This window comes from Balaenoptera physalus (assembly GCF_965194825.1).
Source record: "Balaenoptera physalus genome assembly, chromosome: 4".
Classification (NCBI taxonomy): Eukaryota; Metazoa; Chordata; class Mammalia; order Artiodactyla; family Balaenopteridae; genus Balaenoptera; species Balaenoptera physalus.
This window is the reverse complement of record NC_138891.1, coordinates 114,230,506-114,249,201: the sequence shown is the minus strand read 5'-3', so window position 1 is coordinate 114,249,201 and position 18,696 is coordinate 114,230,506. Positions and strand designations below refer to the sequence as shown.

At 37.2% G+C, this 18,696-nt stretch overlaps 1 protein-coding gene across 1 annotated transcript in view; it reads right to left on the bottom strand.

The window, feature by feature from the left end:
- ROBO1 (roundabout guidance receptor 1) overlaps window positions 1–18,696 on the bottom strand; it is a 913,964-nt gene that overhangs the window by 17,266 nt on the left and 878,002 nt on the right. Inside the window, exons 24-27 of the mRNA XM_082460666.1 lie at window positions 16,948–17,092; window positions 13,743–13,991; window positions 3,337–3,743; window positions 322–474 (exon numbers count right to left, since the gene is read on the bottom strand). Coding sequence (XP_082316792.1) covers window positions 322–474; window positions 3,337–3,743; window positions 13,743–13,991; window positions 16,948–17,092 — 954 coding nt within the window. The remainder of the gene's footprint in view (window positions 1–321; window positions 475–3,336; window positions 3,744–13,742; window positions 13,992–16,947; window positions 17,093–18,696) is intronic.

The window sequence follows — 18,696 nt, the reverse complement described above, 5'->3', positions numbered from 1 at the left end:
TCTGATGAAGGTTAACCCTATGCCACTATTTCAACTACAATAATGTCTATTTGTTTAAGACTATATAATAACCTTTTAAGAATATTAAAAGTATTATACATTGTTTTAGTTTCTTAAATAACCTACTTACTAGAAAACTTCAGGGACTTGAGATGCCTGACAAGATATGGAAGTCGATCATTCCTATAAGTAATATGAGGCTTACTGTTTAATGAATTTTTAATGTAATTTCTAATGTCAGTGGATGCATTTTCAAGTCCTAGAGCACCAGGGTAAAGAGGAGAGATTCATAGATGTTTCCATCCGTTTCAATGGACTCACCATCTGTGTAGGCTTCTCTGCGCAGATGTCCTGGCTGGTGTTTTTGTTTCTTGGCTGGTCTGGCCTTCTGCACTACCGCAGCACTCATGTTGCTGTCTGTGGAAACAGGACTTGTCGGTCTAGGACACTGGGATGCATGAAAATGTCGGCGGCCTGAGGAAAAAAATCAGAGCCAAACTCACCAATAAAGTTTAATTTAATTTAACAGTAATAATCAAAATAAAACACTAAAACTAGAAACATCCCTAATTTAAAAAAAAAAGCTTAAATAAACATTCTAGCAAACAAGGATTGCTAGGATTCTTCTTATTCTGCTTGAGCTATCCACTGGAAAAAATACCCTAAAAGCACTTTCAGGCTCTTTTTTTTAAACCATGGTACTTTTATTCTGATACCTATTTATTAAAGAAAAGCATTTTGACTGTTGCATCTACCTTCACTAAAGTGTTATGGTTAAACAAAAATGTTAATTAAATTTTTACATAATATATCCAATGTCTGTTGCTTTCTCAAAAGGAATAGCCAGAGCCCTTAAGAAATTCATGTTCTAAGAATGAATAGTGCAAAATACATCCCTTATTTTAATCAAATATGTTTGTGCTATTCTTTGAAGACAGATTTCTAGTATCTTAATACATTCTCAGGTATTTTCTCTTAAGGTGGCCTGGAATTAAGCTAGCTCACATATTTAGACCTGCCAAAAATTACTCACACCCCTTTTCTCTCACAAGATATTTATTTGCTGGCTATGGATATTTAAAGTGACCCCTCCAGAGACTTTTATGTTTTTTGGTGATGGTATAGGTAGTTGTTTTCAGTTATTTGATTTTAGAGGGACAGACAATATTCACAGGTGATCAATGAATCTGCTAATCAGACATGGTGCACTGCGGTGCTCTCCAATTCTCTGGCTTTTTCTTACAGAGACATGTTACAACAGCACAAAATATTTAATCCATAATGGCAGTGGAGATCTATTGGCCTTACACTTGACATTTGTTATTTTGGTTCCTTGAAATTCCAGAGATTCAAATACAGAACTTTCTGTTATACTACAAGAAACCTCAGAGAGACCTAGACAATATGTGTTTTTGCTATAAACAGAAGAAGCCACATATAGTAAAATCAACACATTTAAATGTGCTAACGGAAGCATATTAAATAAAAGACATTAATGCGGCCAAGCGAGAAGCAATGTGATTGGATTATTCATTCATATTAACTTCAAGTCATATGATAAGCAGCACCCTTTCCTGAAAAGAACATTTTAATAGGCAGAGTCCAATGCCTGTTTAGTTCATTATAATTATGAACCAAATGAAAACCAGAAGAGCCACTAAATTACAGTACAATAAAATATTAAACCAAACTCTTTTTAGCTATGATGGAGACTATTACAATTAAAGTTACATATCCATGAAAAGAGAGAATTAGGGCTGAGACTGAACCCATTACTCATTCTATTGTGTAAGGCCATCTACCGCTCATAGACCCTGAGGCATAAGGTCGTTCGCAGATGAATTTTCAACATTATTTCTATGTCTTGTTGAGTTAATGAACTGAAACACACGCTTAATGCAATCTGAAAGCAGTAGTTTGAGATGCTTAATTTCACTTATATTTTTTTTTTACAGAAGATTAAAAAATAAGGAGAAACAAAAGCTATATATAAAGTTAAATGTTATTTATTTATTAGGAACGATAGATATGTTTGCATACTTATTTTATTATACCCAGAAGCAACTAGGGGAGAAAAAGGAAATTTGGGTGAATATCATAAAGTATAGGGCTGGCTGAAATAAGTATGCATTCTATGATAATAGTTTGAGAGATAGTAGACACTTTTTTTCCTGCAACACATTCTTGATAAATAATATATAGGAAAAGAAAACTTTATGATGTGAGTTAAATTTTCTCTGAATATATTCTACACTGGTAAGAAACAATGACCAATCCAATATCTGAAGAGAACATGGAAAACTACCAATGTGATACTTATTAAACTAAGAAAAATAAAACAACAAAATAGCAATTATTGATTTGTTGTGATAGTCTTCCTCAGAAATAGCTCTCTTTCTTGTTGACCACATTATTTTTATTCTATTCATATTTTCTTGGTTACCAGAAATATACACATACACTCAACATGTATATGAATGTATATATGTGCATATTCCATTCTACAGAAATGAAAATCATGGGATAAATGTATGATTTAAATTAATTTTTTTTCTTTCTCATACAATTTACTTTCTAAACAGAGTTGGGAGTGGGAGATAAGTAAAAATGGGTTAAAACATAAGAATGGATATATAGTAATTAAAAATAGGCTACTGGCAATGAAAAGGGAAAATAGATGGAAAAAATATATAAGCGTTTGGATTAACTTGCTCTCCAAATTATTAGATTAACAATGTATACTTTAAGTGTGGAACATACCTATGCCTGGAAATGTGTGTATATTACAAACATCTTTATATCTTCTCAATTAAATTAGTGTTCTAATTGAGAGGGCATGAAGAGAATGGGGGTTAAGGAGAAACAGCCCAGTTTCCAATGGTTGAGTGTCCCCTCCGGACGTTTATCTATTTCTCCTAGACACTTTCTAATTAAATGGGATGAGAGAACTACCTCAATGAATTTTATTTTGGTGACTTTTTACATCTTAAAAAAACCCATATAACACAAACCTCATTTAATTGACATTCCAAAAGAAATTGTACATATATTTGCTAAGACTATCTTAAAAATGAAGACTTTTCAGGTAGCTTCACTCACATTACATAGGATTTATTAAATAAAAATAAAATAGAAGATTTAAAAAGCCTGCTATGAAAAAAGGAATAAGCAAGCTACATCATCATCTTGGACCTTGGTTTCCTTAGGCAGCCAAAAAAAAAAAAAGAGAAATAATAGTTGCATTTCATATAGGACATAAGATTATGGAGATAATCAGCAACTGACAAATGCACATCGAATTTTCTTTTCCAGCTTGGAGAAAAGCGGACGACTTACCAGCAGCATCCTGCATTTGGCGCCGCGCCACTTTGAGACCAGCGTACTCTGCTGCTGCTGCCACCGCCTGGGCAAAATCGGCATCGGTGAAAAAGGAGCCGTCAGAAGAACTAACACTGGAGCGTCCGCTGGAAATGTTGTCCTCCTCTGAGGCTGAGCCCCAGCCATTGATCATGGACCCAGTGACAGAGCTCTCCAGGTCCCCGACACTGGAGGCAGGGGTCTGCTCAAGCCCGCGTAACAAAAGCCTTCTGGTCTGCATCTTGGCTACTTCCATGTCGGCTTCGTCTTCTTCCTCTTCTGGCGCATCCGTATCCATATCTGAGACGAGGGGTCCTGAAATGTAGCCGTAAGTATGGGGTGGGGAAATCGGCCGTGGAGGTGGAGGAGGGCTCACCGGCTGCCGTCTGCAGGAAAATGAATAAACAGGTATGGCTTAGCTCATTACTTAGGACACAAAAGCATAAATTAACCAAGAAATTCACAAATCTTTGCTTCCGTGGAGCTAATTTGTTCAGGAAAAACAACGGAAAATCAGAGCATGTGTAGGCTTTATTCTGAGTTGTAAGAAATTTACCTCAAAACCAGAGGTACTTTTAAGCACGCTGGGCTACCTTTTGATTCAAGCTTAATAGAAATATACTCATCTATCTATAAGTCTCCTTACGTTTTATCTTTTGGATTACATTCAGTTAAAACAGGGGTAAGTAATACCTATTTCAAAATTGACACCTATGTATGTGTCCTAAAGTGTATGGAATATTATTGACAGCTTATTATGACCAAAGACAGCAGACATCAGTCCTGAAACAGGCTGCTCCATAAACATATAAACATGTTCCTTTCCCTTTCCTTCATTGCCACTCCCACCATTGTAAGCAAATGGACGCATTCATTTTGACTATAGAGTAGAATTTTACAGGATTAAAAAATTATGCATTGAGCATATGACACATTTTCCTTTAGATTTTAGTCTATTAAAAAGGTCTAAGAGCCAAGAGCAGTTTTTCTCCAAATTACTTACTTATAAAGATTATTAGCTATTTGCAAGTATATTGCTTTTACCATTATTCCACCTGTTTAACAGAATGCTTACAGGTATTTTTCTTGATGCTCTGGAAGTTAAGGGCCAAAGTTCAGGACAAAATAAAGCAGTATCCTACAATTTAAGTTCACAGTTACCAATAACTGGTTTCAACCATCTCTCCACAGATCTGGGGAACATCAGGGAAAAGCAGTCCTTCTCCTACCCTCCAACACCATCACACACAGTGAATATAACATGACTGAGAAGGTAGAGAGCGTTTGGACATTAGTGGAAAGCAAGGTTTGTGGAAATAAGCTATACCCAAGGCTGGAGAATGCCAAGAGATTAACTCCTAATTAGGAAAGTGCCTGAAAAAAGGGACACATATAGTGATTTCCACTTGGAGGACTACTTAGCGATGTGCTCAACAGTCCCAGTGCTCTCTAAGCAAGGTTAAAATGATGACATAAGGGGAATATCATTTGGAAGAGTCATGACAACACCTCTTCAAATTCTGTGCTCCTTAGAAGAGGATAGATTCCAAATAAGCCTGCCAACCTAAGCACTAGTGTTGGAGGGTAAGTGACATTAGGATCTAGTGTAATCTGGTGACCCTATGGATTGGGAGACTAGGAGAGATATGGCATGAATGCCACTGACTGGTAGGCCACCTGAAGATGTGGCTAAATTGTTCAAGGACTACAAATGCCTATCGATGCTGTCCAGCATTGAGTCCTTCATCAGTGGAGGAAGTTGGTGCCAGCCCCCTTCCCTCACCATTCTTGTGATACTCATAGAGCAAGATGAGACAGAACAGTCCGTCGGGCTAACCGAAGACAAGACCAGATCCTCATCTACTTTGCTCTTTTTATGTGCCCTTTTCCTTGCCTTAGCACTTGGGAGAATGCACTGGGAAGAGCGAGGAAGGAAGTGATTAAAAACAGAACACGCCCATTACTCCATGCCACCATGGCCACAGGCATGTGCAATCATCTGCAAAAAATCTGGAAATGCATGATTATGGTTTTAAAATTAACAGGACCGGGTCTTAAATTAAAAGAAAGCAAACAAACAAAAAAAAACCATATAGGATCTGGTCAAGATCTAACTTAGGGATCTGCTATAGAGAGGGAAACGGAAGTTCAATATAGCACAGTGGTTAGGGTGGCATGGCAGTTGTTTGAAGAAAAAAGTGTTGTGTTTTTTATCCCAATGAATTGAGACACTTCAATAAACATGTTTTATTAACACAAATGGAAAACATTAAAAATGAATGATTACTAAAATACTACAGTTAACTAATTTATTGAGCACCTACTTTGCAGCTAAGTATTTACAATGTTAACTCATTTAATTTTCTCAACAACTTTCCAGGGTACTCATTTTATTATTATTTTAACAGATGAGGAGATTGAAATTCAGAGGACATTGAAATGAAGGACCTTGCCAAAGTCCCCACAACTAGTATGTATCAAATTTAGAATTGAATCCCACATTCCATTTCCAAGGCCATGGCCTTTCCTCTAAGAATGGTGTTATTACACACAAATATACACACATACATATATGTAATATATATACACTGTGTATATATATATATATATATATATATATATATATATATATATATATATATACACACATACACAGTTCTTCAGTATAATGTGTTATTTTTCATTTCTGGGTCGCTTTTAATGCATCTGTGTGTGGCACTAGAAGAAACACGAAGAATATGCCAAAGCTGAAGTTATTTAAGAGATTAAGATGGATAATTGTTTCAATATGGAGTGTGTAACACACCCAGGATGAAAACCTTTATTTAATTTGGATTGCAATAAAATACGATACTTAAAAGTCAATTTACAGTCTTTGTCAGCAGGCACATCCAAAATACAAGAAACTTCTTTTTTAAATACATGTAAGACTTTTCAGCACAAAAGGGACTATTTTGACCATCAATGAAGGGATGTAAGACAGCCAACTTCACAATGAAAGGATGCTAGCATTGTTGTATTTGGATAATTCACATTCTGTGAAGCAAACACATCTTCATGTTAAATGAGGGCTGGCTTTTAACTACTACCACCCTGTGCAAATGCTGAGGAAAGACAGAAAAATTTATTCAAACCATCTGTAAATAAGGCAAGCCCAGGGAACGTGTGATAAACCTGTATGGTTTGAAATATGTAATATATTCTATTTGAAAACAAAAAGCTATTTCAAGATGTTGCTGCACTCAAATGGGACTTGCCACAAATGAACCTCAACCTTCTCAATTTTTCCCCCTGAGGGGTTTCAATGTCTTCTGAAATAATGTACAAGTATATGGCTGCGAATCACAACACTCTAGGCTCCTGCAAAAATGATGCCTTCATAAGCATGTTCAAGAGAAGAAGGGAAAAATTCCATTAATTTATGAAAGCAGGTATTTATATAGTTTACCACATAGCATTTACCAGGCAAAAGATGGAAGGGGGAAAATACATACCTTTGAGATTTTTTTCTAAAACTGGTATAGTTTCAATACTTTGTGTAATTAATCATTAACCGGTTTGTAAACAGACAAAATATTTAAGTTTTCTTGGCCTTCTTTCTTTTCCTTCCAATTATATCATACTCAGTTCATCTATAGTAATAAAATATCTATAAATTTCCTGTTCCATACATAAAATTTACTTTTACTTTTCAAGAGATTTATTTTCACTAAATATCAACCACAGTAAACTCAATAGCACCAGGCACTTTTGAAAACAGTATATGTAAATACATTTAATTTTATTATTTTCATAGTTATTGTCTGAAAAGAGAGAAGAAAGATTCCTATTATGCTGGTCATCTAGTTTATCTAGTTTTGGACAAAAAATGGAATATCTCAGAAGTTAATTAGAATGCCAAAATTACAATATCCATAATAAGGCAAGTGTGAAATACTTATCTAGTTAAATATTGCAAAGTTATAATGGTTTTAGCTCAGTAATTTCTTATTCATATACATTACACTGTTTATAATGCCTTTAATCAATAAACATAAAAGTAAAAAATGTATTCATTCTTTAAAGATTAACTGTGTACTAACTACGGTGAAGAAACTTTTAGGTTCTGAGACCAAAGGGATCACAAGGACAAGGGCTTACGGAATGGTTTACAGTTTATACTTTAAGACATGGAAGGATTCAATTTTAAGACACTAATACTTAATAAAGCTAATTATGTATCTGTCCGTGGAAGACTGTATTTTGCAAAAATGTCCATAACAATATCTTCCATCCACAATGCTCTTCTGGGATGAGAACTTGCCATCCCCCCAACGAGAGAAGGAGTTTAGTTATAAGTTCCTGAATCTGGGTGGACCCTGTGACCGCTCTGACCATAGAATGCGGCAGAAGTGAGACTGTGCCAGTTCTGAGTGTAGCTCTTAACTGGCCTGGCAACTTCCTTTCCCTGCCACGTAAGAAGTGCCACTCTGCTGAGATCGCCAGGTTATGAGAAGCCTGGGCTGTGGTGGAGAGCCCCTGGAGGATAAGACCCCATGCGGAGACAGAGAGAGGTCACGGAGCACTGAAACGTCAGGCACATAAGTGAAGAAACTCACTTCAAAGTTGATCTCACAGCCCCAAAGACCAGAGGAAGCCATGTGGGTTGGCGATGAATCGCCCGGGTGAATACTTTCAGAATTCCTGACTCATGGAATTGTGAGTAAAACAAAATGGTTTTAGGTGATTACGTTTTAGTGTAGTTTGTAGGCAGCAATAGAAACAGGAACTTAAGGACTATGCTAGAAATTCAGCTAAATAAAATAGATATGTTCCTTGCCTGAAGGGACTTATAGTCTAGCGGAGGAGATAATTAATTAAATACGCAATGATAATGCAGTATTCACAAAGCTCCATGACAGAAGATATCTAGGGCAAGGTGGGAACACATAGAATTGGCTCCAATCTCAGAGCTGGGACATCAGGGAAAGATTCTAACGAGAGCATCTGCCATTTAATCTTGGATCTAAAGGATATGTAAGTGTTAGCTCCAAAAAAGAGAGGGGATAATGGTGTCCCAGGAAGATGAGAAGGCAAGTGGTAAGACCTCAAAGTGGGTGAGAGTGAGGCAGGAGATAGATGGGCCCCAGGCTGAGCACCTGGAGTTTGTCCCTTGTGGACAGATACACCAAGATGAAGACAATAGCAGGAGGGAGGAGAAGCTGAGCCCTGCCCGGATGAGAGATAAAGAGACCACATATTCCTCATTCTCCAAGTCAAGGAGAGCTTCCCGACTACACACACACAGAAAGGCTCCTTGAAGGACAAAAAAGGAGGGGGGCGCCACCCCATAGTAAGTGATGTCAACCTACCCACAGGCCTCTTCGCTGGAATCCATCTTGGCTAAGAGATGCGCACGCACACATGGGAGGACCCTGAAATAAACCAAATACTGACTCAGAGCCAGGCAAAGCAAGATGATTGGCCAAAGGAAACCCGGAAGAAATGCCCCATGTAAGAGATTCAAACTACCACGAGGGTGCAACTCTCTCTCTGAGCCCGCCTGTGTGTGCCTATTCACACGTACTCTTTTTCCCCCTAATAAACACTTTACTTGTTTCACTACTTTTCTGTCTCTTTGTGGAAATTTATTTGTCACTGGCCTTGCCACTGGCCACTGGTCCCTGCTGGTCTAGTGGCTAGGATTCAGCCTTCTCACTGCTGCGGCCTGACTTCAGTCTCTGGCCGGGGAACCGAAATCCTTCTTCAAGCCTCTGCAGGTTGAGGTCACCCAAGATCAAGAGCACTGGTCATTCCAGGAACTGTTAGAAACTTAGAGTGAAGGCAACAGGAGCAGTGAGCAGGGGAGTGGCAATGGGTAGGCAAAGGAAGGCATGCAGGGGTCAGGTCGCAAAGGGCCTTGATTGCTACATTAAGGAATCTTGCCTTTATTCTAAGGGAAATGAGAAGTCATTGAGAGATTTTAAGCAGTGGAGAGACTTGATCCGTGTCGCATTTTAGGAAAATGCCTCTGCACAGTCTGCAGCAAGAAGATTCGATTGAAGAAAGGACAAGGCTAAAGGCAACAAAGACCACTTATGGACCATTATAGTAATACAGGCAAGAGAAAATGGCTGTAGGAAGTAGGGAAGTGCCTTTACGGCTGGAGATATATGTATTGCTCTGAGTGATATTCAAACAGTAAAAATCTGCAGGAACAGGTCCTTGGATATAAGGGTCTGATTCTCTAGAATGAAATCTGTAGAGAAATACCTGTCTATCTTTAATGAGCGCATCGTTAGGGGAGTGGCAGGATGATGAGAAACAGAAGTCATCTACTGATGGGGTAGGCATCCAAATAGGTTAAAGGTTTGAGAAGAGGCTTGACTCAAAGACTTAGAGATGGGAATTACAGCATTATATATAGTATCAAAAAGGTAGACATGACTTAAATGCCCAATATTAAAGAATTGTTTAAATAAGTCACAGTATACATTTGTTTAACGTGAGTATCTAAACTGTAATTGGCATGGAAAAATTCACTGTTCAGTGAAAAAAATACCTTATAAAATTATATTGGCATATCACAAATTCAGAGCAGTGTGAGTACACGTAGAGACGAAGGATGGAAAAGATCGTTACTGAGCTCTTAATGGTGACAATTTCTGACAACATAGATCATTGGTACTTTTGTATTTTCATTTTGTTTATCTGTATTTTCAAAAATTTCTATGGTAAACATGTAGAATATACCTTCAGCATAAAAAAGCAGTAATAGGTTTTTGTTTAATTGGCTTTCATCTAGTTCATATTAGTGCCCAGTGTTATTAATATTGTACCTTCATAGACTGAAAGTCGTACCTTTTAAAAAAAGGCTGAATGTAGTCAAAGAGGATTTTGAGTGCAGATACCCAGTGCATTTCCCAGTTATACCTGTTCACTTTGAGTTCACCCCCGCCAAAACAGCAGGGAGTAAGTCAACTCCTCTAGTATCAGATTCCATTTATCAGATACTTACTGAAGAAGGCTTTGTGGAACTCAATGACGTGAGTAGGACCTGAGCTCTGCTCTCAAAGAGGGAAACTCTTAAATAGGGAAACAGAGATGCAAACAGCCAATGCTAATGCAACATGAAAACCTGATTAGTGTGGCAGCAGAGCTGTGAACAGACCATTGTAAAGAGTAAAGAGAAAGATTAGTTGATTTTTGCCAGGCAACAAGAAGAAAGTTGCACAGGTGGTGCATTTAAACAGGACTTGGAAAGATGAGAAGTGTTCGCCGGGCAATCAAAGAAACAGCATGTGCCAAGACGCATGTGCTTAGTGAGGGCACTAAGGATTTTGGTGACAGTCATGAAAGGCAAGAGAGGCCTGCCCCTCCTGCTAGCCCTCTGTGGGCCGGAGAGTGGCATTGCTGATTGGATGTTGGTGAGTTTAAGACAACAGGGAATTTCAAACAGACTAGAAAAGAGGGTGTGTGGAGGGGTTGGGAGGGAAGAGGTAAGTAAAGGAAAAAGGATTGTAAAAGGCTTTGATTACTGGGCTAAACAGTAAGAGCTGACTCTGAATGGGGAGTAACATTACCAGACTGGGGGGTAAAGTAAGATAATGTGGAGAGTGGACACAAAAGGGGAGAGAGAAGAAAAGTGGTGATCAGGTCAAGGATGTAGCAGTATTTCAAGAGACAGGGACTGAGGGCCTGCCCTGGGATTCTAGGAATGGAAACATAGGAACAAAATCAAGAGATATTTTGGAATTAGAAAAGAAGGAACTCGGTGAATAACTTACTTTGGGGAATGGTAGGAAGATAACAGAAGAAATCAAGCTATAAGATAATTACACTGATTTCAAAATCACAATTTCTTGTGATTTTTTTGCCTATTCCCTTGGCTCTTTTATTTTTAATATGTTGGTCAAATAAATAAGGATTAATGATTCTAAACAAGATAGCCAATAAAGGAGGAAAAGGAACAAGTTTGAAAGGTCAAGTGCAAAGAAAAAGAATTTGATTTCAGACATGTGTAGTCGGAGACGCCCAAGTGAAAATATCATGGTAGTGCCCAAGAAAAAGGGGTGGGCTGGCTAAATCAATGCGAAAGCCGTCAGAATATAAGTAATACTTGAACCAAGTGTAAGGATGATAGCATAAGGGTGAGGACAGTAGGGAACTAATATTTGTTGAATACTTACCCTGCTTTAGATACTTTATATACATGATTTCATTTAATTCTCACAAGAAATCAGAAAATTGTTATCACTGCAGAAAGCGTAAGTGTAATAAAGATGGAGAAGCCTTTAGGCTGACGATTAAGTGGTTACCTTCCGAAGCCTGATGGAAGCAAAATGCTATAAGCCAGCATAAAGAGGGCTGAGGTGTGAAAAAGAATTAGGAAGGTAGAAATGATTAAAGAATCCTACAGAGTAGGAGAGAAAAAGAGCAGGATAACGGGAAGGGGAGGCTAAGGAAAGTTTAAAAAGTAGTAAGGTATATACACTACCATGTGTAAAATAGATAGCTAGCGGGAACGTGCTATAAAGCACAGGAAGCTCAGCTCGGTGCTCTGTGATGACCTAGATGGGTGGGAGGGAGGTCCAAGAGGGAGGGGGTATATGTAAACATATAGCTGATTCACTGCATTGTACAGCAGAAACTAACACAACACTGTAAAGCAATTATACTCCAATAAAAAAAAAAAAGCAGTAGGATTAACAGTGAAGAGAAAGGATTGAATGAAGAGAAAGAGGCTGAAAAGTCAAGATAGATAAGCTGCTTTTTGATCGTGATCAAGAAAGGTGAAGAGGATGACATAAGGAACACAAAAGAAGAGCTGGCCAGGAAGAAGATACTGGGTGTACCACTTGTAACACAGAGGAGGATGGTGAGGAAATAGGTAATTTGAAAGAATGAGAAAAGAATGTTGAGGTATTTCAGAGCTAACAGCCTCTATTAGCATCTCATTTCCTCCGAATAAGAGTGGCAGAGATGGTTGTGACCTTAATAGGGAAAAGAGATGCCTTATTTATTCTCAATCTTCATGAAGTTCCATGGGTTAATAATACTAAAGTTAAATGTCTGGCAATCCAACTTTCCCCTTGTCACACAGAAGAAAATTTAACTACTTCCTTCATTTTAGAGAGTATATGAGTTAAATTTGATAATAACCTCTTACTCATAGAATAGTTAATAAACACTGCAAGTTCTATTTTAACCTACAGAATTCAAGCAGCATAAACCAGAATTTGTTATTCATTCAAGAATATTGAAGGAGATCTTCTGGGGCAAATAATATACTCAGTTTCAAATGATATTAGGAATACAGAAAGTAATATATATGTAATGTGTCAAGGGCAATAAAATAGTACAAACAAAATCATCAATAATGAGAGAAGTGCTGACATGATGCAGTAACAGCTTTTATGTGGTAGAAATGCCAAGTGAAGGATTTGTGCAAAACAAAAATGTACTGGTTAGCAATGCTGAACATATAGGTTAAAGAAAGTCTAAGACACACACATGCACACACACACACACACAAACACACACTACTAAGTAGCTTGGACAAAAGGACTGCAACCTAACATTCAATCAAAATAAAGGTACCTGAGTCAACACAAAATGAATATACCAAATTCATTCTTCTGTAACATTACAGCTATGAAAGGACAAATCATTCTGCAGACTTAATTTTAAAAGACAGGAAAGGGACTTCCCTGGTGGTCCAGTGGTAAAGAATCCACCTTCCAATGCAGGGGATGAGGGTTCGATCCCTGGTTGGGGAACTAAGATCCCACATGCCTTGGGGCAACTAAGCCTGTGTGCCACAACTACTGAGCTGGTGCGCCTCAACTAGAGAGCCTGCATGTCGCAAACTACAGAGCCCACGTGCCCTGGAGACCACGCGCCACAACTAGAGAAGAGAAAACCCGCACATCACAACTAGAGGGAAGCCCGCGCGCTGCAAAGAAGACCCTACGCAGCCAAAAAAAAAAAAGTTGTTAAAAAAATAAAAATAAAAGGAGAAAAATCTATTCTTCACAGACTAAAGAAGTGACAGGCCCGTGCATAAAGAAAACTAAAATACAAAATCACCCATCATCAATAAAATGTTATAAGATTAGCAACCCATATATTTACTACATGATCTCCACGTGTTTATGAATGCAATTATCATAAGTGGGTGAGAATTAAGGCACATTATTTTATGGTTGCAAGTTCACTGGGATCAATTAATCTAATGTTCTGATCAACAATATTACTTGATATGCTAATTACCAAGGCATACTGTGTGATGATACTGGAAAAAAGCCCCATGTGACCTGAAAATTACTTCATGTAATAGCATTCTGTAAATGCCACTTAGGAGTGGAAATGATCTGATTTGTCAGTAAAGACTGGTAACAACGTACCTCCTGTCGGGTTGGTGCTGCATGTGGCCGATCTCCTCTGGACAATCCTGTAACATGGGCTGGAGTTCTTCCTGTGGAGAGGGGGTCAGAGTGGCAGTGGACTGATGGCTGTAAGACACGGCAGCTGGAGAAGAAGCAGCTCCCCGCACAGGGGGAGTGGGGCCTCGCTCATCTTCCTCCTCTTCTAGTTCTCCTTGTTGCAAATACATCCTGGTTGGTGGCACGGGACATGGCATTTCTTGGTCATAGCTAAAACAAATTATAAGGACACTTAGATTGACTTCAGGTTATTCAAATAAACTATTTGTATAGTTAGTGAAGTATCAACTTTGAATTACTTTTGAAATCTAAATCTTCTGGCCACGTTAAGAAGGTATTGTTAAAAAAAAATAGTTCCCTGTCATAAATGTGTGTGAATTGCTATATATAACATTTTTTTCTCTGAGGGATTACAATTTAATTGGCTCATTACAGGCTCTGAGAAGTCATGCAATAAAGAAATCTATTTAACATAGTTTAATTTAGTAAACCCCAAAAGTGTTTGATATATTCTATCCCTCCAACTCAACATGATCTCTAAAGGATGACTCAAGGACGGTCTTGCAAATAATCCAAAGATGATATGCTAACCTCTGTGAAAAATTACTCTTGAAAATCCCTTCAGAGGGAGGTACATTGGAGATCAAATTATTAGTCCAATATAACCCACTTTTCCTCTAAAATTATAATAGATCACTATTTCTTCAGTTGAGCACAAAATAAAGTACATAGTACTTTGTAAAGTACATGGCTTGCATTTAGGATGCTGAAAGAAAAACACAATAAATAAAATAGTCAATAAACAATAAAATGTCCCTCTACTCCTCTGCTAGAGCTGTGTAGGAAGCTCTAAATGGATCTGGGGAACATTCATGACTTTCTCTTTTACCTCAGGGCATATGGTTATTAATTAGAATGGAAGTAACTTAATGCATTATACAAATTGTGTTCATGTTACCCCTCTCTCTTGTTCATTCTCCACCACCTGCCTTGTTTACCAGAACTCAGGAAAGCTGATGCTCATATAACATGATTTCTTTGTATCTTCTTTTACTGAACTAATCCTACCACCTTCCTCTTGGACACTTTTTCCTGTGTTTCCTAGGTATCTTGTATTCATCCTGACATTTCTCTCTCTCTTCTACCTCAAACTGTTTCCCAGTTCATTTCTATTTGACTTCTAAAAATATCTCTAAAATCTATTCCTTCTTCTCCATCCTCACATTGCTTCCAAAATTACTTTATTATAATATGCATCACTCTCTGGTTATTCACCTGCTTTAAAGTAATAAATGGCTCTTTAATTGCCTAGAGAATAAAATACGAGGACCTAAACAAGGCATTCAAGTACCTGTATAATCTGGCTTACACTTGCCATCCCAGCTTCCTCTCACTCTCTACCATGTGTTTCATATTAGTTCTCATGTTAGTCCACATCACTCTGTAGTCTCAATGTCCCAAAACCCCCTCCTCTTGATTGAGAAACTTCTCATTTGTTAAGCTCAAAAACAAAAGCAGCAAATCAGGAAAGCTTCATTCTTCTCAGTTAGAATCAGCCTTTCTCTTTGGGGCACAGTTGCATCCCTTGTTTTTTTTTTGTTAAACTATATCGACTTATTTCATTTTATTCCTATTTTTGGTGGACTAAAATAGTAATGAATGTTGTTAATATAGCCTAGGAAATGAATTTTTTAAGATACAGCCAATGCTGGTTATTTGCACATTCCATATTTGCAGATTCACCTACTTGCTAAAAAAAAAGTTGTAACCCAAAGTCAATACCCATAGCACTTTTGTGGTCATTCATGGATATGTGCAGAGAAGCAAAAAATTTGAGTCACCTGATGCATACATTCCTAGCTGAGGTCAAACAAGACAACACTCCACCTTCTTGTTTCAGCTCCTTTTCATGGCCTGTAGTGCCATGTTGTTCGCTCTCTCTCTCTTTTTTTTTTCTTTTTTTTTTGCTTTATGTTGGTGAATTCCCTGTTTAATATGACCCCCAAGTGTAGTGCTTTAGGGCTGTCTAGGGTTCCCAAGGGCAAGAAGGCAGTGATGTGCCTTAATGGAGAAAATATGTGTATTAGATATAACTTACAGTGCTGTTGGCTGTGAATTCAATGTTAATGAATCAACATAATTAAATATGGTGTCTTTAAACAAAAACACACATAAAACAAGGTTATGTATGGATGGACAGACAAAAATGTTGTGACCAGAGGCTTGCAGGAACCTAACCCTGCATTTCTCCTAGGAGCAATGGTGCAGTACTCGCTAATTCAGTGATTGGAAAATTAAAGTACAGAGACTTTGTTTCCTGGTATAGTTGGAACTGTAAAACTGTTTTTTGTTTTGTTTTGTTTTTTTGTGGAGAATGAAAGAAAAATGTCTTCATTTCTATAATAGTCATTAAAAAGAATGTATTTTCAGGTCGATTTGTATTTTTTGTGTTAATTCTCCATTGATCACACTAGTGAAGCTGTTTTGTTTTGTTGGGTTGGACCATGTCCAGTTCTACAGAATCTGGAGTGAGGAAGAAGCACGCTAACTTCCTAATTGCTGTCGTGTGGATTATTTACACTTGTTAAATCCCTGAGAGAGACAATTCAGTAAGTTTAAATTTCTACAGTTTTCAGCAGAGTGTGATAATATCTAAGAACAGTTTTCAGGATACTGTGGCTGTGGTATAAATCCATACAATTATTTTATGAAAATTTAGAGATGTGCAACAGAAGTTCTGATATTTGAAAAATACAAAATCATATACAGAGAGCGATATATATGTGATCTCATATAAATTCATATATAATCATGATCATATATGTAAACTACGTGTATACGATGTAAAATATTTGTAAATATAAATATGTAAACTATGTGTGTGTATAGACGTAAGTGTGTGTGTGTGTGTGTGTGTATTCATGATTCATGATTCTTAGTTCCAAAAGAAGCTTCCAAGATGCAAATTCCTTTTTTTGGCAACACTGAGGAGGGTTTTTAAGTTGTGCTGAGCTAACAACAGCTCAGAGACAAATGTTTTATTCAGAGACAGATGTTCATGGACCCTAGGAGTCAGTCTCCCTTGGTGATCGAGTTTAACGATGACTTAACATGGGTTTAAGGAATCATATTATTCCACTTACCTCTGTTCTAAAATCCCTCTTACCTTTCATCTACAGAAATACTGTACTCTTCACTAGTGCTCTGAGGGGGAGGATGCACTGGGGGAGGAGGAAGCAGGTCTGCCCAGTTCATGCCACCTTGTTTTGGTACCTTGGGTGTCCGTGCCCCTTTCTTGTGCCCTTGACTCCCTTGAAAAGAAATAAAATGCAAATCTTTCACTTCTGGACTTTAAATCTTTTCTATTATCCACAGGTTAATTATTTTCTGTAAATATGATCTTATGAATCATATATTGAGAGAGATAAACACACTCTTCTTCATTAATTTTAAACAGCACTTTGTACGACAGAAGATGCAGAATATTGCCAAGTTTAACTGCAAAATAAATAGGGAAAAAGCAATAAAATCATAAATGAATTTTACAAGTCATATCATTAATAGTGATCTTCTTACAGCAATTAATTGCATTATGGATTATCATCTAAAACAAATGAGCTGAAGACATATTTTTTGAATTGCCTTTCTATTATTTAATTGCTGGAACCTAAAATACAATATGATACAGATACGATCTATTACATTTCCACTGTTGCATTAAATCACTGAGTATATATAATTTGTACTTGTCCATTGAAGTGTTTTAGGCACAATGAAATTACTCGTTTTCATCAGAAAGGCAGGTGCAGATGAAAACAATTGCTGGAAGAACTAATATATCTAACAACAAAAGAAGCAGAAAAATGATTTTTAAAAAGGAACAGAAATGTTTTTAGCCACTGTTTCTATAAATTTATGGCTTAGGGTGAAATAGTGTTGCTTGAACATTCTCAGAAGTTCAGAATAGCTCAATTATTCAAGTTCCCCAAATTCTGATATTAGATTTGGCATATTCTTTAAACATAGGTAGCTGCACATTTTGGTATATTCATTCTAGAATAACTTTAGGTCAAAAGATATTTGGGGATAAAATGGTCGTTATCCTCTTCCTCCAATATGATACATTTTAGATTCTTATGTAAATTATAGACAATGAGTCTATAATTATTTTTCTCATATGATCCCTTAAATTCAGTGAATTGTCTTGATCTTTTTTTTTAAACCTTTCTGAAACAGCTCCAAGTTACATGGTACATGAGACAAGTCTGAGTATATTCAATGACCCTTATTTTTTTTTAAGTCACTTGAAAATTTGCAAATGGCAGTGTTTGTTAAGCCAGATGTTCTTGCACTGGTATGTTACTGCACCAAGTGTGGGCTGAGGGACATGCTGTTATTCATAAATTATGACTGTCAGGCTTCTTCTTATGTGTCTCCATTCTCTCTTCCTCCACTCAGTTGTCCTGTATTGGAATGGCTATGCATGTATTGTGGAGTTGACTATCCCCAATACCTTCCTCTTGATTTCCTGGCATACATCTACTGTAACAAACCCATCTGTCCTGAAAGGCCTAACATCACAAGTCTCTCCTACACTTAATTGCTTCATTCTCTCCCCTAATTACCATCAGATTTCACATCTTTGTATCTTTTTACCACATATGTATCTAAGCTGAGGGATGAAGAAAGTCAATTGAATATTAACAACCTAGAATCATTTTTTTTCCATTAAGACATGTTTTTCTCTTTAAGTGGCTAAGAATTCAAAGAAGAAACGGCATGAGATATCAAACACGAAAATATTTTATATACTTTTCCCAAGAGTACATCCTTGAAAATTTTCTCTTAATTTAGGGTTTACTTACTTTGAAAAAGAAAAAAAAAGTTGTTTGATAAGATTTGATTGTTAAAAAAA